Source organism: Cibotium barometz, chromosome 39, assembly GCF_041138505.1.
Source record: "Cibotium barometz isolate CiBa-2024 chromosome 39, ASM4113850v1, whole genome shotgun sequence".
Taxonomy (NCBI): domain Eukaryota; kingdom Viridiplantae; phylum Streptophyta; class Polypodiopsida; order Cyatheales; family Cibotiaceae; genus Cibotium; species Cibotium barometz.
The window spans coordinates 19,343,635-19,363,315 of NC_141084.1; the positions used below are offsets into that span (position 1 = coordinate 19,343,635).

Below are 19,681 nucleotides of genomic sequence, written 5' to 3' on the forward strand. Positions count from 1 at the left end.
CATGACTTCAGTTAATGGTTCATTGTATTTCTTGAGATGACTTCCATTAATGAAGTTAGGCATTAGTCATTTGCTCACCTTCTAGTGTCTCTAAATGCACTGCACCACTAGGAGTAAGCTCATTAATCACAAACGGTCCTAAGCCACGTTTCTTGAGCTTTCGCTTATGCTTCTTAAGTTTGTACAAGAGCACAAGGTCCCCTTTTTTGAATCGGCCAGTTGTTACATTTCGATTCATACCATTGCTTTTGTCTCCTCTTCTCGGCATACATCCCCATTACCGCCAATAAGCGGGTCTCATCCAGATTTTCCAATTCATCAATGCGTTGAGAAAGCTCATGACCAGTCCAGTCCAATTGTTTAGCAACTCGTAGAGTAGGTATAAGAAATTCAATAGGAAGAATTGCATCTAGCCCAAAAGCAAGCTCAAATGGGGTTGTGCCCACAGATGTTTTATAGGCTGTTCTATATGCCCAAGGAACTGAGTGCAACTTTTGCTCCCAATCAGTCCTATGTCCCTCAACAAACTTTGTGAGTGCTGTGCAGAGAATCTTGTTAGTACTCTCAGCTTGACCATTGGTCTGGGGATGATAGGGTGCAGAACGCTTGTGAATTACCATAAATTCTTGAAGTAAAAACTCTATGACCTCATTCACAAAGTGCACACCCTGATCACTAACGATTTCAATAGGTAAGCCATAGCGTGTAAACACGTACTCATACAAGAACTTGGCTGTGGTTCTTGCATCATTTTTGACTGTAGCCTTTGCCTCTACCCATTTGGTCAAATAGTCAGTTGCGACTATAATATATTCGGCATGCGTGTGACGAGCTGGAGGTTTAATGGGACCGACAAAATCAATACCCCATTTGGCAAACGCCCGTGTGCTTAACATAGGCCACAATGGCATATTGTCCTTTGTGATGGGAGGTTTGGTCCTTTGACAATCGTCACAACATTTCACATATTCTTCGGCATCCATTTGTAAGGTTGGCCACCAAAGCCCAGACCACCTAATCAACTTAGCTATAGTATTGTCCGAAAAGTGTCCATCCCAAACACCTGCATGTGCATGAGTCAAGATTTTCAAGTAGTCAGCTTCACATACACACATGCGCAAGTTGCCATCCTTGCCTCTCTTGTAGAGTTGGCCCTCTATCAGCATATAGTTGGCCGCTTCAACTTCAATAGCATGCTTTCAATGTTTAGGAATTGTTCGATCAGTATGACCATGCTTAAGATAGTCCACAATATACTTACTCCAACTTGGTGTAGTTGAAATTTGGAATAATGTGACATTATGAATTGGTTGTTGAATATGACAAGAAGCACAGTTACGAATAAATTTTTCAGCATCCGCATGCATAGTAGGCCACCATTGCCCATCCTGAGTTATACGCCGCACATAAGTAGTAGCTGATGCATGGATTCCACCAATACCCTCATGTGCCCATTCCAAGATCTCCTCATATTGGTCAGGGTTAGGTATAAGCCGCAATACTCCATCATTACCCTGACGATATAATCTCCCTGAGATTAACTTGAATGGTCGCCATAGGTCCACATTAGGACCCGCTAGTTGTATCTGCCCACTTGTCAAAATTTCTAAGATGGGTTCAGACCATTTAGGAGTTGTCTCTACAAGGAAAAGTGTTGAATCTAACATATCATCATCCACACCCATAGGAGCTTCTCCAGAGGTGATTCGAGACAAATGATCTGCCCTTAGATGAGTTGTTCCTTTTCGGACTGCCACTTCAAAATCAAACTCAAGAAGGATGACAAACCACCTCACAATCCTTCCAGTTGCACAAGGCTTATTCACCAAATATAGCAATGCTTGATGGTCCACAAAAAATATAAATTTGTTTGCCAAAAGGTAATGGCGAAACTTTTTCACTACATATATCATTGACAAACCTTCTCTTTCTGTTGTGGTATAATTCTTCTCAGTATTGTTCAACTGTCGACTCGCATATGAGATTGGGAAATCCTTATTATGTTCTCCCCATTGAGCCAAAATACATCCAATTGCAAAGTTTGAAGCATCAATATGGACATGAAAGATTTGGTTCCAATCTGGTGCCCGTAAGATGGGTGCAGTCACTAATGCTTGCTTCAACTTTTCAAAGGATTCCTCACACTCATCAGTCCAATTAAACTTTACAAGAAGAGCATATAATGGTCTGGCTAGGACAACGTACATGTAGATGAATCTAGGATAATAGCCACAATGTCCCATGAATATTTGTACCTCTTTAGGGTTGATAGGCCGAGGTAATGAGACAATGACATCAATTTTATCCATATCTGTTGAAATCCCATTGCGAGAAACAATATGGCCCAAAATTTTCCCTTGTCTTACCATGAATTTGCACTTGTCAGGATTCAAGCATATACGATAAACTTGACACTTTTGAAACACAAGTCTGAGGTGTTCTATATAATCATCACGCTCTTGTGAGTGAACACATAAATCATCCATGAAGATCTCAAGAAATTGCCTAAGGTACTCCTTGAAGACATGACTCATTAACCGTTGAAAGGTTGTTGGTGCATTTGTTAGACCAAATGGCATAACACGATAGGCAAAGATGCCATCTTCAGTAGCAAAGATGCCATCTTCAGTAGTAGCAAAGGCTGTCTTGTGTTGATCCTTTGGATCAATTGACACTTGATTGTAACCGAAGAATCCATCCAAGAAACTATATGCCTTTTTCCCTGTAACTCGTTCCAAAACATGATCCGTGATTGGAAGTGGGTAATGATCACGTACAGTAGCTGCATTTACCTTCTTGAGGTTTACACGTACTCGAAGTTTTCCATTTTTCTTGGGCACCACTACAATAGGGGAGAACCATTCAGTGTGTTCAATCTCATAGATAAATTCTTCCTCTAAGAGCTTGTCTATTTCTTCTTTTATCTTTTGTGCAAAATTCTCATTGTAAGTATAAGGACGTTGCTTGGAAGGCTTTGCATCCTCTCGCAATGCAATTGTATGCTGACATATGCTTGGATCAACTCCTTTGAGGTCTTTATAACTCCAAGCAAAAACGTCGCGATACTTCTTTATTGTTTGAATTAATAACTTCTCCTCATCTAAGGACAAGTCTGTGGCAATCCACACATAGCGAGGCTCTTCTCTTGGCTTGGCGATATCAATTTTTTTTGCATCTTCTAGACCATCATATGAAACCCCTAGCATGCTTGGCTTTTGTCGCATGGGCTGTTGAAGAACAATCTTCCGATCTTGAAGAGTGTACTGTGTGAAGTTGGGGGGAACATTGAGACCTTGTTCTTGTCCACTTGAGTCGTCATTCATTGAAGACCATGCGGTTTTGAGCTCTCTTTTGCAATCTTGCATCAGAGTTTTTTGTTCAACCGTTATCTTTGCACTTCCGACACTCTCTTTTGAATCTGTTTGAGACTTGAGTTTTTGTTTTGGTCTCTTTGTTTTTTTGCGATTTTTGCTAACAGTTTTTAGCTTTTCTCCTGGTTGGAATCCATCTGATCCTTTTACTTGGTCTTTGATACTATCTTGTGCTTGGACATAGTATAGATATCCATTCTTTCCTGAGAAGTGAGGTGGTGGTCGAGAGTGTTCATTCTTAAACTCCTCGTCTTCTTTTTGTTTTCTCTCACATCGTTCCCTCTCATCTTGTTTACGGATTCTCTTATGGCTCTTACAGCATTTACGTTTAGGTCGGCTTCGAGGGATCTCTATTTGAACCTCCCTTCCTCTCAAGAGTAGGCGTGCCTTTCCTAACTCTTCCTCGGGGATTATCACATCATCTTCAAAATCAGAGTCCCATCCATCTTCCTTATCAGCATCATTAGCAGATTCGAGTGTTAAATCCTCCACTGAGACTTCCTCTACATGCAGTGCTGTTGTGGATGCATCCCCATAGTACAAATCATCTAGGTCACGTGGTTGTACCATTCGTATAGAAATAATGTCATATCCATCTGAGTCACAAAATTGAATTGGCTTAGGTAAAGCACATGTCGATAATGTTGCAAGGACATGACTCCATTCTAGTGGATCAATTAAGTGCTCAGGGAAGGGTTGTGGAATGTATGCCTCATCTGATACACTTCGATTACCCTTAAGTCTCTCAGTGTTGAAATCCTTACATGAGGCTCCACACATCCACAGATCTTCTCGCCCATCTAACAATGTAACTCTTGAGCCCTCAGATGAAGCAGAATCAAACTCATCTATTGGAGACCTTGTTACATCACGATATGAGTGATTCTTTAGGTTGACCCTTGTGATGACAGAATCATGTCGGAGGTACAAATAATTGTATCCCCAGTCTTGAATCATTTGAAATTGTCGCATGAATGGTCTACCCAATATCACTTCATAGTTTGGATGTTTTCCAAAATCCACTACTGCAAATGTGTGCTCATATTCAATCCCACATGTGGTGACCAATATATTCTCTAGTAGCCCAATGGGATGTTCTAAGCTTCCATCTGCTAGTGCAAGCACATCCTGGTACTCCTAATAGCTGGTTTGCCCCACTTTTCCCAAATGGACCTTGTCACAATGCCCACTCCTGCACCACTATCAAGTATTGCAGTTGAAGCTACTTTTCGCACTTCTAATGGGAGGGTCGCATTTCCCTGATCGTCCTCACAAAATTTTCCTACTTTGTTGATAGGAACTGGCATAACATGCTTTGTCTCAGGGTGTATAGTATAATGATGGTGACCCTTTTGTAGCAATACCTACTCTGACAAACATGTGGCAATTGTAGCATTCCACAACTCAGGTCGAAGCTTTATCAAATCAAGAAAAGGTAAGGTACAAGCCACTGGTGCTGAATGGCTTGCACGATACCCATATCCATCTCCTTTTTCAACCTTCTATGCATGGAGGGTATCCTCAAGGTTTGAGAACAGCTCTCATATTCTCCCAAATAAGACGGTAAGGTTTTCATTATATGTTTACTTCTAGGAGAAACAATTGTTTGAACTTCCTCCTGGATGCTTGGGCGTCTAAAGTTGTTTTCTGTGCCCCTAGTAAAATCCACCTCAGAGAATGGAGGTGAAATAAAAGAGGACATATTCTCATTAACTTTCTCATGAACTGCTTCCCACATCTCATTTGCCATGTCCTCGTTAGCATCAATAACTTCATCATTGCATGGGAAGGCAAGACTAGGTGGTGGCAGAATGCCTTCTTTCAATGGGGTGTCAATTGTTGCAGACTTTTCGCTATGAGCTTGGGAGATCAGCTCACTTTTCATTTCCCAACTTGATGACATTTCTGGTATGGTTTCTAACGTTGGCATAAGAGAGGTTGGGCCCCGAGGGATAGGTGGAGGTGGGCCCTCAAGTATTGATTGAGCTTCCCTAATGAGTTGCTGATGTACAACTAGATTGATCTTCTCCTCACGAGGGTTTGGGTATTCTTGAAGCTTCTTGGGTAGCTCAGATAAAGCTGCAATGTGACTTCTATGAGCATCAATGATGACATCTAGAGTCTCATTCACCTTATCCACAAAAACAAAACCCCCCGAACTATCCTCGGTTGTACTAGCCTCATCTTGTTTAGCACTAGGCCCAGGTTGAGGTTGATGCTCCTCATGCACTTCTTGGGATGTAAAAGCTTGATCCTTCATGTTTTGTTTAGAGACTTCTTGAGAACTAGTGGATGCACTCTTAGTTTGCTTGTTGCGGTTCTTTTTCCTCCTAGTGGTCCTTTTTCTATTGCAATGTAGGGTCTTGTCCACTAGATTGGCCTTTGCATCCCTAGTTCGAGGTGTCTCATCAGTCTGCATTTTGGCATTTCGTGTCTGTGATCTAGTCATGACTCTAAGTGGCACGACATCCTCATTCTCTGATGAAGGTGGCGATGGAACTGCCTCTACAAAGTTAAGTGAGACCTTTGGTTGAGAGGTAGTTTCCTCATGTGGTTTCAGCAAACAATCCTTTGGAAAGTGTTCTACACAACACCCTAGACAATATCTTTCAATTGGTGGAAACTATGGTACTGTTGTATTGGATCGAGCTGCTTGCCTTGGGTGATGTGGACAATCACGAGCCTAATGAGGTTCTCCGCACTCATAAGAGGGGCCCATTAGTTTGGCTTCTACTTTCCTTTGCTGCCATTGACCTGAGGGGCCTGGAGTCCTAGGTTGGTAGCCGCCTAGCAACATCAAAGAATTTTGTTCCCTTGGTTGAGGTTCCAGTGTGCTTGGCTTGGATATGCGAGATTTTCAAGGAGATTTTTCTTGGATGAATATGATGCATATTCCTCCTCCACATAGCTTGGGTTTACCAAGTCTCTACACATATTTGAATTGTCGTAGTCAACAAACCTCACAGGAGTAGTCCCAGGAGCAGGAGGTTAAGCTCCAAGTACAGGTCGTGCTTGCTCTTGTGCCATCGGTGGCTTACGTTCAAAATTAGTATATTGTTGATGCATTTGTGGAGCCACTGCATCCCTTTGTTGCTCACGCTCTTGTCTCATTCTTGCAATGCGAGTACATTTCTGTGTGGTGTGGGTGAAATTCCAAGCACAGGCCTGGCACCACTTCGTTGTGGGTTGGTTTGTGACTAGAGGAGAAAAGTTATTACATTCTTCGGTTTTATGGTTACTGCCACACGCTCCACAAAGATGAGGACCTGTAGGTAGTACACTCCTCATTCGCTGCTGCTGCTGTTGTCGTGGCTGCATGGATGGGCGATAGGTTTGTCCCAATCTCCTTAGTACTAGGTTAGCTATGTGGTCTGGATTTACTAGCGCGCTAGACCCTGAACTTTGGTCATCACCCCACTGATCTCTAGGTTTCACCTCAGGGCAAGTACCCTCTTGGAATTTGAAGTTATCTGTGAAATCCATAGCATCATGGCAACACTCATTGAAATTTGTATGCTTCTTTGCATAGAGATGTGTGTGCAGTGTTGAATTTTTGAGTCCTTTTAAGAAGAGAGAAATTAATCGACTCTGGGTGGGCTTCTCATCTTCTAGGCAACGATTAATGTACTGCTTCATCCTATTTACACAATCTCTAACACTCTCAGTCTCGCCTTGCTTGAAAGAGTAGATGTTTGCTACCGTGTCATGTTGAATCCCCATCAAGGAAAAAGCAGCAATGAATCTCTCTTCCAAAACTCGTAAAGAAGATTTGTGTCTGAAGCCTCTAGTGCTTGAAAAACCAAGCAAGGGCCTTTCCCTCAAGAGTGAGCCCAAATCCTTGAATTTGCGTATGCTTGTCAGTCACTTGCTCAGCTTGAACTGCTTGCCTAAATGCTGCTACATGGTCATATGGATCTCCCGATCCTTCGTACTTCTTTACCAGTTTCTGAAGAGTTGATGGCCTTACTTGTCTTGAATACTCATCATAGGGCCTACGGCCTCTCACTCTCAGTGGGAACTGTTCCTCTCTCTGGTAAGATGGTCCACATGCATCCCAAATTGGTGTGGGTCCCCTATTACCTGCCTCACCAACCCCCTCCAAAGATCTTGTTACCCGCATTTCAGGAGGTGCATTAATGGGAGGCGGAGTTGGCTCCCCTACCCTCCGATTGTCATAGTGAGAGAAACGTTGTTGTGGTGTGATCTGTGGTCGCACTTTTGGTGTAGGATAATATCTTGGTGCTAGAGTTGGGCTACTTGCAGTGGTCCACTTTGATGTTGAGGGTCCCTCTCTAGTGAACTCTCGTAAGGGAGGAGCAATAGTTTCTCCAAGAAAGGCTGTCTCTCCTGGTTTAGCTGTATTAGTTGAGAATACTTCCATGAATAATGGTTGTCCTCTCCACGTGAGCTCACGAATCTCCTTCCAATCTAAAGCTCGGTATTCATTGGCCCATTTATCAACGATTCGGTTCTTGTGTCCTGCAAGCTTCTCGACTACCACCACAAGTGCTAGAAGAAGATCTAGCTCTGGCAATCTAGTTGTGGCATAATATCCTTCTAAAGAGTCCTTATAGACCTCTTGAAGTGGGTCATCCTGAAAGACCTTTGTCACTGGAATTTGTCGTACAAACTTCCATTGGTTCTCAGCCCCGTGATCCATTTTTCTCTTGCCTTTCCTGTCCCTTTCCAAATTTAGATCTACACAAAGTAAATCATTTATGGATGGCTTTGAGGACTGGGCATTGGATGGTCCAGGCATGTTCGGCTCAACGAGCCAATCATTTCTAGACTCCCTTGCTCGAGAAGGCTTTAATAAATCTAGGAACTCACTCTTAGAGAGCTCTCCTAATTTGTCTACATTCTCAAGATGATAGGTGACTTCGTAGCGAACACCATCTCCACCCATGTACATGTTACCCTGGTCATTGACTAGAGGTGATCTATCAAGCTCTGAGAAAAAGTCTGCGATCTTAACGAGATACCGTTGTTGTGGATCCCTAAAGATCTCAGCTCCTTGAGCATTCGTGTAGACATATTGAAGTCTCACATTGAGTGGTAACCCCATGGTGTCGGCTTCAAATGGATTAAAAGATCTTGTGGGTGACATCCTATTTGGGGCTAAGGGATGACTATTTGATGGCCCTAGATTGTCCATAGACAATGAGCTAGTTGTCCTAGAAAGGGTATCAGATTGAGATTCGGAAAAGGTTTCAGCAATATCTGCCAAATTTCCTACCGATTGGGTCCCACTTTCCTGCGTAAGTACTCTAGAAGGTGCCCTAGGCCCTACGGCAGTGTCTATATGGCGCCCCGACCGCAAGTGCATGAGGTTAAATTTTAAGGAATTTTTTTTTAATTTATTTTTTTCAAAAAATCCAAAAATTTCAAGTTGGCTCAAACTTTGCCAGAACCCATTTTGAACCCCCTCGAACACATTAGGCCAAAAAAATAACGTATTTTTTCGGATCGAAAATCGCCTAAAATTTACCAGTTTCCCATACTGACTCTCTATGGGAAAATGGTTCCGGGACCGAAATTTCGACGATGGGTGTTTTCTAACTCCTCTCGAAAAGTTAGATAATTTTCCAATTTTTTTTGCTTTTCTTTTTGCACCCCCTTATCCGATGCGGTGGCGGTCTTTACGGTGCAGTGTGTGGGTCTCTCCTCGCGGTGCGCTGTTCATGCACAACCGCCTTCTTTTATTACTATTTTTTTTGAAATGCATGTGCAGTGAACTCAATGTGTGTGCAGCTGTCAAATTTACAGCGAATTCAATACATGTGCAGGGAACTCAATGCATGTGCAGCTCTGAAATTTGTAGCAAATTCGAAATGTTCAATCTTCATGTGTGTGTACAGATTTCAGTTTCTCTACATGTGCAGGTTTAACAGAGAACGAAAATGCAGGTTTAACAGATAACTAAAATGCACAAAATTAAAGATGTAGAAAACTAAACTAAGCTAAGAACAGAAAATAAAACGAACATGCAAAAAATTGAAACTGTAAAAATTATCCTCAAACAAAATGACAAAAATGCAAAAATAGGCCTCTCTCTTTCGCACAAAAATTAAAATTTACAGGTTTAGCGCCTACCTCCAATCCTTCTCATGTGTCGAATCCTTGTTCTGACCTCAAGGGAGAAGCGTAGCTCACCAATCGCACTCAAATTGCGAGACAAATAAAGAGAATTTAACAACAGATAAGTCTTAAATAAATACCAAAATTAGTCCCAAAGCCTGCTCTCCTATCCAACAGTTTTGTAACCGATTGGAGCTTAACAAGGAGTGGTAGTGTGTGTATGGTGCTCAACTAATGTAGGCACTCACTCCCCGGCAGCGGCGCCATTGTAGAGCGGTTCTCTCTACCGTACAATATAGTGCTCATAGAGTACTACCGATCAACAAATGTGTTAAGAAACACAATATCAATCCGAGAACTCGACCCGATTAGTGCATGAAGGCTTATCCCATGAGGGAGAGTTCACATACACAAACCACCGCTTGACGATTCAACCATTCAACACCTCAATCAATCTCTCAATCCCTTAAATCCACTACACTAATCAAGACAACAAGCAATGCATAACAATCTCTTAATCCCATTCAAACATTGATTAAATCTTAGCTTTCTCTAATGCCTGCAAATCCATAAGCGTGCATCTACTAACCCACAAGCTTAAGCAAGCAGAGAATGTAACATTCACAAACCCACAAGCTCATAGAGAGAGTCTATCCATGAATAACTCATTGCCAAAGAAGTGGGCAAGAGCTTGCATCAATGGAGACTACACACACACACTACAAGCATGCAGCATACACAAGAGAAAGAAATAAGCATTTAACTAATCATAGATTAATCTACTTCAATGATGCTAAAACAGATTGAGAGAAAGAAGTGGAGCTATACTCGTTGGAGCTTGATGCTCATTAGAGTACAATAGAGAGAGAGTTAGTGAGCTGCCATAGCTTGAGAGCTCAAGAGCTTCACTCAATAGCTTATGAGAATGGCAAAAACGTCCACTTTCTTTAGCTAACCTCTCTTTTGTAGAGATGTCACTAACCCTAACCCTAGGCCTCTTTCACACATGGGCGGACAACCCCATAAGTGAGCCTTGCTTAATACACTTAGAACTCTCATTTAGAACCCACATTGGCCTAAAACGATTTACATTGCACTTCGGCACAAAAATATGAAAAAATTATGTGCGTCTTTATGTTCCCATGGCTACAATTCCGCTCTCTCGCATTAATTGCTTCCGGCCTCCTTCCATAATCTGTGTTCCCGTGAGTGTTCCCGTGGAATAATATCCAACAAGGATAATGCTACCCCTCTCCCAACACCTCAAAGGAGAAGGCACTAGTTAATAGGAATGTGTGCTATGGATCTTTCTGACAAATACGGCGTTGCAATAATAAGGTGTTGATGATGTATACACACACAAATGTTAAGCAAGCTTTGTGCTAAATGGCAAAAGAGCGAGATGACACTACGACAACCAAGTGAAGCAAAATGCAGTGTGAAATGTGCTTTGTTTATTGAATTTACAAGACGAATTATGGTAAAAGAGCGAGATGACACTATGACAACCAAGTGAAGCAAAATGCAGTGTGAAATGTGCTTTGTTTATTGAATTTCACGTGCACGGGTGCTTGATTTACAAGACAAATTATGTAGCTCTTTATGATGAGAAAAAGAGAAAGATCTTATCTAGGGCCACTTCTTGCTTGATGTTGACAAATCTTTTGCGCGCTTGCCGATGATGCCCTCCACCACCACGAGAAACAATGTCCTCACGGCCCTCAAGGATTGAATTTTACAATGCTTTCAATTTTTGAATACAAACAACTTATGAGGTTTGCTAACGTGTGACTATGTGAGTGTGTGAGTGCAAAGCTATGTTATTGTTTACTGCCGAGAATCGTACTTGCTTCTTTATTGCAAAGATCTTCTCCTCTTCTGCTTCTCTCTCCACATGCAAGGAAAAGAAGATGAATGTATTATGCTTTTTTCTCTCTTTTTTTCCCCTTTTTGTTAAGTGAAAGTGGGAATGACTCCTTTTTAATGATATTTTTCTTTTATTTTAAAAAGAAAAGCTTTTTAAAAAAAGAACGTAAATATGAAAATTATATCCTTGCAGTGCAGCAGTTTGAATTGTTCTCTCTCGCCTTTACGATCTTAGCACGACTGGACACCAGAATGACTTCAGCAGGGTTGTCCTCTGCTATAGGGTTGCCCTTTGTGCTTTGACAGCAGTGTGGGCTGCTGTGGCTGTAGCCGATCAACACAAAGTTGATGATGAGGGCGCCTCTTTCTCCTTTAACGTGTGTGAGGGTTGGCGACTTTGTCTCCTTCCCCTTCACAGCCTTTGTTATTGCTCACAGCACACATAGGCCAGCGAAGATTATTATGGCAGCGTTCCTTCTCTCTTCAAGCGTCCGGGTTCGAGCCTGCGACGCTTCGCTTCCTTCATGCACTGCGGCGTTTTGATTCCAATGCTGGCGGCTTCTTTCCCCAGCCATTAAGGTTTCAAACCTTTAAATTGTAAATGGGCCAAGCCTTTCAAGCTAAGGTCTAAGGCCTTTTTAATTTTAAATGGGCCAAGCTCGGTGTCCCACACCATGGCCGCTCGTGAAAGCTTGCATTGCCTACACAATTCACCCTCCCCATGCCAAGACCAAGTGAGAATGTCGAGCGGGATGCATGAATGACGGAAACACGATGTGCTAAAAAAAAAGCAACACTTGTTTGTTGGATATTGTAGGGAATCGTTGGGTGAGTGAAGTTGTACAAGATGAGCAGAAAGAGGATGATGTACCAATCAACAAGGAGAAAGAGGAAGATGTATCAATCGAGGAGAAAATGGGCTACTTACTCATTCTTTTATGATTTCGTAGGCTATTTTTCAACCCGATCGTATTGATCCAAGATGATGGTATGTGATTCAAATCACCCCCCCACAATCCACCCACATATTTTAACATGAAGAAGTGGAGGAGAAAGTGGATGACAATGTAGTGTATGATGAGGATCATGAAAACCATGACAATATGGAGGGTGTAGATCAAAGAGAGCAAATTGAATACCAACACATGGAGGAAGGTGTACATCAAAGAGATGGAGATGAAATAGGGCTTGAAAATGGTGATGATGTAGACGTACACCCTGAGATTGATGGTGGCTTGGATCTTTTTATTGATCTCTCACTTGAGCTAGACATTGATCCTGCTAGTCAAGTAGATTTGCTACAAGATGGGATTGATGAAACATACTAAATTGTGTGCCAGTCTTATATTCTTTGCAACCTTGGTCATTTCTTCATGTATTACCCATGCATAGGCCATAAAAAAGAAAAAATGAAGGTCTGAACCCAAAATGCTAGTATATCCAACGCTCTTACTAGTAAACAAATATGGGTGAATACCATTAATTTTCTCACTGGTATCCAGTGAGAAAATTAACAAATTTTCTCATTGTTTAACAAATATGGGTGAATACCATTAATTTTCTCACTGGTATCCAGTCGAAATTGTGCCAAACGATCATTGTTTAGCAAAACACACTAGCATTTTTCACTAGTAGGCCTCTATTCCCTTGTATGGAATTTTAGAGAACATACTAAGGATGTATGTGAGTGAAAAGCAAACCAATCGAAATTAATTTCTTGCCTCCATTAAATACAACAAATCTTGGTGTTCTTCCTTACAACTAGTTTTTCTCAATTTAAGCCCTAAAAGTCACCCTAAAGGATGGTTTCTTTTTTTTCCCCCTCAAAGTCTTGGTGCAGGTATTAATTGGTGTAGGCATCTAGGAAACCCAAGGCCTATCTGTTATTATATTATCTTTATATCTTGGTGCAGTTTCAAAAATAAACTTTTTTTCTTACAACCAGTGAAAAAAAGGACAACCTTGAAGCCCAACCGGTTTTTATTTGAAAAATGCATAGATTAGTCGGTTTTATAACTGAAACCTCAAAAATTCAAATTGAGCCCTGAAAGCTGTATACACTAAAGGAACTTTTTTTTTTCCCCTGTGAAAGTCTTGGTGTAGGCATCCAGGAAACCGGGGCTACTTTATTTTGGTGCTTTGAAGCTTTCAACATTGTTACATTATCTTTGTAATAATATATAAAAGGTTGCGTGTGTGTGTGTATATGATGGCGGCTATGATTGCTTGACCTGGTCGAATTGCGCGTCCGGAGATCTCCTGCAGAGCCTATAAAAACCTTTTGATTCATTAAAAAAAAACATCCTTCCAATTCTGATCTTCCCACTAATATCGCAATCCATAATTAAGCTCAATCTCAGCCAATCTACTACCGCAAAATACATAATTAAGTCTTTTAACGAGTTCGTAATTAGCCTGCAAGGAGGGATGAACATGCGCTGCACGACAATCTGCGAAAGATCTCCGGTAGCCTGCCGTACTGCACCTGCTGTTCGATTGCTTTGGCCCGTTCTTCTTCTTCTTGTGATTGCAGGCGGCGTTGACGTCGTGGCCTCTGCTCGTGTACTGAGTCCACGTACTCTTCTGCAATCTGATCAATCACAGCTCCTGGAATCCGGTATCATTATCCCGACCGCCATCTCCGTGCCGTCCGGCAACACGCTGCACCTGGCGTTGCGAGCGGTGGGCCAGCAGCACTACGCCTTCAACGGCACCAACTGGGTGCTCTATAACGCCACCGCCAAGCTCTACGTCGATGGTACTAGCGCCAACGATTCTCTGGTAGGCGCTGTTGTGGGCAGTCACTTCTTCTTGGCCCAGCCGGATGCCAGCGGCGGGCAGCCCTCATGGCAGACCTTCGACCAGCTGGGCACTGAAGTCAGCCGAGTCACCGCCAAGACCCTGGCGTCCATCACCGTCGACCAGGAGAGCATCCCTTGGAGTCTTCTCCAAGCAACCAGCTACAGCGGTAGCAAGTGAGTACTACTACTCTTATTCTTAGAAACCTCCGATCGACGTTTAATGAGTTACGGCAGATATTGACACAAGCTTGTTTGTTGGATATTGTAGGGAATCGTTGGGTGATGTGAGCTACGTTCAACGCCTCGAGACCCTGCATGGCCTGCCGCCCTCCAGCAGCACCGCCGGAGCCACAGTGGGCGACACCTACTCCTCCGAGTACTCAGCGCTCTACGCCTACTACATCAAGAACTATGCTTGAGCTGTCTCCTTATACTATGAGGAATTCGGCTTGCTGGTCTGAGCCCTTGCCTTTGTTGGCTATATATAGAGACATTCTATATATAGCCAACACATCCCCGCTCAAAGAAGGGTCTCTAACTGTGGATGGAAAAAACCCTTGGGAACTCAAGGGAAAAACCCACAGCTCTATATACACCTACCGCTATATTAAATTATTTTATAGTTACAAAGTATTATTCAAAGGAGCTACATCACTCCCATATATACAATAGCCATGAAGGCTGCGAAGGAGCTACATCACTCCCATATATACAATATCCATGAAGGAGCTACATCACTCCCATATATACTTCATCACTCTTATGTGTACAATAGCCATGAAGGCTTTGAAGGTCATCCATCTTCATGTTGTCTTGATCCATTCATGTAGGTTGGGTGCGAGTCTTATCTTCGTGACAATGCCAAATAATATTTTTGTAGTCTCTTCTCTATATTGAAGCTCAACAATATCCAAATACAATCCTGATCCATAAACCCTGTAATATGGAAGAAGTCTCCATAACAAATGGAAAACCATAATTTTGTTATACAAATATGAGATGTACACGAAAAGATGTACATAAAGAAATAGACATAAAGGTATCTATTATATGGTTGCTTAAAAATATAGTCCATCCGCAAGGACATGCAATCGCCATAACAGAGTTTCAAATCCAAAATAAGTCCGAATCGCATCTCAACACAACAAGAAAGATCCGGGTTGCTTGCCATACATTTGTCCATGCATGATTCGAATTTCATGCCGCTTCGGCGCTGTTTTGGCCACGGTTGGAAATTTCTGCCATTTGCCACGCTCGTGCATCTTTTTCGAGAACTCGAATTCGGACAGTTAGAAGTTGAGGATCTGGGACCCCATCAGAGAACGGACCATAGGGAAGTTGCTCTATGTCCACATCACTCCGTGCATGGATTTGGGCATCGCAATCACTTCTCCCAGCGCTTCAAAGTTGGGTCCCGGCGAAAATAGTGCAAAATCGCCATAACAGAGTTTCGGATCCGAAATGAGTCCGAATCACATCTGAACACAACAAGAAAGATCCGGGTTGCTTGCCACACATTTGTCCATGCATGATTCGAATTTCATGCCTCTTCGGCGCCGTTTGGGCCACGGTTGCAAATTTCTGCCGTTTGGGTTGCTCGTGCATCTTTTTCGAGAACCCGGATTCGGACAGCTAGAAGTTGAGGATCCGGGATCCCATCAGAGAACGGACCACACTGACTTGTGCTAGGGAAGTGCTCTATGTCCACATCACTCCGTGCATAGATTTGGGTATCACAATCAGTTCTCCTAGCGCGTCAAAGTTGGGTCTCGGTGAAGATAGTGTAAAATCGCCATAACAGAGTTTCGGATCCGAAATTAGTCTGAATCGCATCTGAATACAACAAGAAAGATCCAGGTTCCTTGCCACACATTTGTCCATGCATGATTCGAATTTCACGCCTCTTCGGCGCCGCTTCGGCGCCGTTTGGGCCACTGTTGGAAATTTCTGCCATTTGCCACGCTCGTGCATCTTTTTCGAGAACCCAGATTCGGACAGTTAGAAGTTGAGGATCCGGGACCCCATCAGAGAACGGACCACACGAACTTTTGCTAGGGAAGTTGCTCTATGTCCACATCACTCCGTGCATGGATTTGGGCATCGCAATCACTTCTCCCAGCGCTTCAAAGTTGGGTCCCAGTGGCGAAGATAGTGCAAAATCGCCATAACAGAGTTTCCGATCCGAAATGAGTCCGAAGCGCATCTGAACACAACAAGAAAGATCCGGGTTGTTTGCCACACATTTATCCATGCATGATTCGATTTTCATGCGTCTTCGACGCCGTTTGGGCCACGGGTGAAAATTTTCGCCATTTGGCCACGCTCGTGCATCTTTTCGAGAACCCGGATTCGGACAGTTAGAAGTTGAGGATCCAGGACCCTATCAGAGAGCGGACCACACGGACTCATGCTAGGGAAGTTGCTCTATGTCCACATCACTCCGTGCATGGATTTGGGCATCGCAATCAGTTCTCCCAGCGCGTCAAAGTTGGGTCCCGACGAAGATAGTGCAAAATCGCCATAATAAAGTTTCGGGTCCGAAATGAGTCCGAATCGCATCTGAACACAACAAGAAAGATCCGGGTTGCTTGCCAACATTTGTCCATGCATGATTCAAATTTCATGCCTCTTCGGCACCGTTTGGGCCACGGTTGGAAATTTGTGCCATTTGGCACGCTCGTGCATCTTTTTCGAGAACCCGGATTCGGACAGTTAGAAGTTGAGGATCGGGGACTCCATCAGAGAATGGACCACATGGACTTATGCTAGGGAAGTTGCTCTATGTGTCCACATCACTCCGTGCATGGATTTGGGCATCACAATCAATTCTCCCAGCGCGTCAAAAATGGGTCTTGGGGCGAAGATAGTGCAAAATCGTCATAATAGAGTTTCGGATCCGAAATGAGTCCGAATCGCATCTGAACACAACAAGAAAGATCCGGGTTGCTTGCCACACATTTGTCCATGCATGATTCAATTTTCATGCCTCTTCGGCGCCGTTTGGGCCACGGTTGGAAATTTCTGCCATTTGGCACGCTCTTGCATCTTTTTCGAGAACATAGATTTGGACAGTTATAAGTTGAGGATCCGGGACCCCATCAGAGAACAAAACACACTAACTTGTGCTAGGGAAGTTGCTCTATGTCCACATCACTCTGTGCATGGATTTGGGCATCACAATCAATTATCCCAGCGCGTCAAAGTTGGGTTCCGCGAGACGAAGATAGTGCAAAATCGCCATAATAGAGTTTTGGATGATTAGCTCCACCACATGGTAGAGCTAGACCTCAAATAATTCTAGCTCTACAATGTCGTCTAGGTAGAATACAGCGCTACCACGTGGTAGAGCAAGATCAAATACAATTCTAGCTCCTTGGTTCTTGTCATGTGAAGTAGGTCTCTTCTTGGAGTTTGGTTTTGTTGATCTGCATGGTACACAGTTAGATCGATGCATTCTAGCTCCACCACATGGTAGAGCTAGACCTTAAATGCAATTCTAGCTCCACCACATGGTAGAGCTAGACCTCAAAGTATTTGATCTAGCTCTACCACGTGGTAGAGCTGTATTCTACCTAGACCACATCGTAGAACTTTAAGGTCTAGCTCTACCATGTGGTGGAGTTAGAATCAGGGATTTAATATTCACGTGATCACAAGATTTTTTGTGATAATAACACATGTGAACAAGTTATTCACATGTTCTCATGTTACCGTTCACAAAATAACAGGTCACTTGCCATTTGAGAACCCCTTAAAAGCTTGGCTACACATGGGAATAAGCTATTCACATGTTCTCATGTTACCATCTTCACATAATAGTAGGTTAGTGGCCACCTAAGAAGATTTTTTATGTCCGACAAAGATAATTTTTTTAGGCCCTTGTGAAAGCTTTGTGAATATAACATGTGATCATAAGATTTTTTGTGTTATTAACATGTTCACATGTTCTCGTTTACGTCAGTGAAATCCTTGGTTAGAATGCATCAATCTAGCTGTACCATAAACCACGTTGTAGACCTAGAATGCCTAGAGGTCTAGCTCTACCATGTGGTGGAGGTAGAATATATTGAACTAGATCTACTATCTGGTGGAGCTATCATGCATTGATCTAGCTCTACTATCTGGTAGAGCTGTATCAAAGTATTCTATCTAGACCCCATGGTAGCATTAGAATGTTTTGAAGTCTAGCTCTACCATGTGGTGGAGGTAGAATGCATCAATGTAACTATATCATGTGGTGGAGCTAGAATGCATTGATCTAGCTCTACCATGTGGTAGAGCTATATCAAAATAATCTATCTAGACACCATGGTATCGCTAGAATGCTTTGAAGTCTAACTCCACCACATAGTAGAGATAGTCTTCAATGGGTTCTATCTCTACCATATGATAGAGCTAGTTCTAGCTCGGCCACATGGTAGAGCTATACTTCATGGTAGAGTCTGATGTAGGTTTCCATCTTAAAAAAATTGCTTGCTAGATTTGATTACTAGTTTAACAAGTCCAACATGATTATGTGCAAGATGGATTTCCAATCTGGAGGGAGGGTCTACATGATGTTGAACAATGATTCTGTTGGTATTGGCTACGTGTGTAGAATTGATGCAAATTCCACTTGTAGTGGAATAAAGATTGGTCAAGGAAATGTGTCATTACTTGTGGAGGAATGCTTGAAGGATGTGGATCTACCATTCCCTACAATGGATACCATTTATCTAAAAAATGCATTATGGAGTAATGTTCATTGGCCAAAAATGCTTTTAAGGCCTTTCACAAGGGAGCTCGAATTTGGAGAGTGGAGTGAAAGATGCAGTGATGCAGATCAAGAAGAGCTTGTGGAACCTCCAACTATAGATGCAATACCGATAACATCTCCAGAACTTGACATGCAAATCCGATAATCTTGGAAGAATGAGATGGTTCTTCTAAAGGATGAGAGCATGATGCAGACTATCTTATATGTGAGATGGTTCTTCTAAAAAGGATGAGAGCATGATGCAGACTATCTTGGAAGAATGAGATGGTTCTTCTAAAGGATGACAGCATGATGAGAGCATGATGCAGACTATCAATCAAGGGACTATCTTATATGTGTTTCCATTTGAATGTGTCAACTTTCAACAACTTGGTGATGATTGTGTGGGTGTGGCTATTGAAAGTGCAAATGAATTTCAAACTATGCTGCAAGTGGATAGTATCATCCTAGTTAAATGGCCTATTAAATAGCTGACAATGCTGGATGGGAGCCCATTGCAACGCTATGTTTCGCTTAATGGCATGCATGCTGAACATGCTGATGTATGTAATTAGGATAATGATGGAGATGTAACTAATGAGATTAATGTTGCCCAAACCTCTACAAAAAGACGCTACACTTTCATAAACAGGATTCCAAAGCAGAGACCACAACCAGCTTCTACCTTTTATATGTCACGTGAATCAGTTCAAAGGATTTCATCCATTGATTGTTGTGCAAAAAAATGTTGTCAGCTAATTGATCGTGATGTACTAATGAGGATACGACAAGACTTTTGGGAACAATCTCAGGAGTCTCATACAAATTAT

The 19,681-nt window shown here is 42.5% G+C and overlaps 1 protein-coding gene across 1 annotated transcript; it reads left to right on the top strand.

Annotated features, from left to right (window-relative positions):
- Positions 1-13,633: 13,633 nt before the first annotated feature.
- LOC147615826 (uncharacterized) lies at positions 13,634-14,973 on the top strand. Its single transcript, XM_086777979.1, has 2 exons — positions 13,634-14,290; positions 14,385-14,973. Exons 1-2 carry the CDS (start codon positions 13,743-13,745, stop codon positions 14,533-14,535), a joined length of 699 nt encoding a protein of 232 aa, XP_086634105.1. The 5' UTR covers positions 13,634-13,742; the 3' UTR covers positions 14,536-14,973.
- The last annotated feature ends 4,708 nt before the right edge of the window (positions 14,974-19,681 follow it).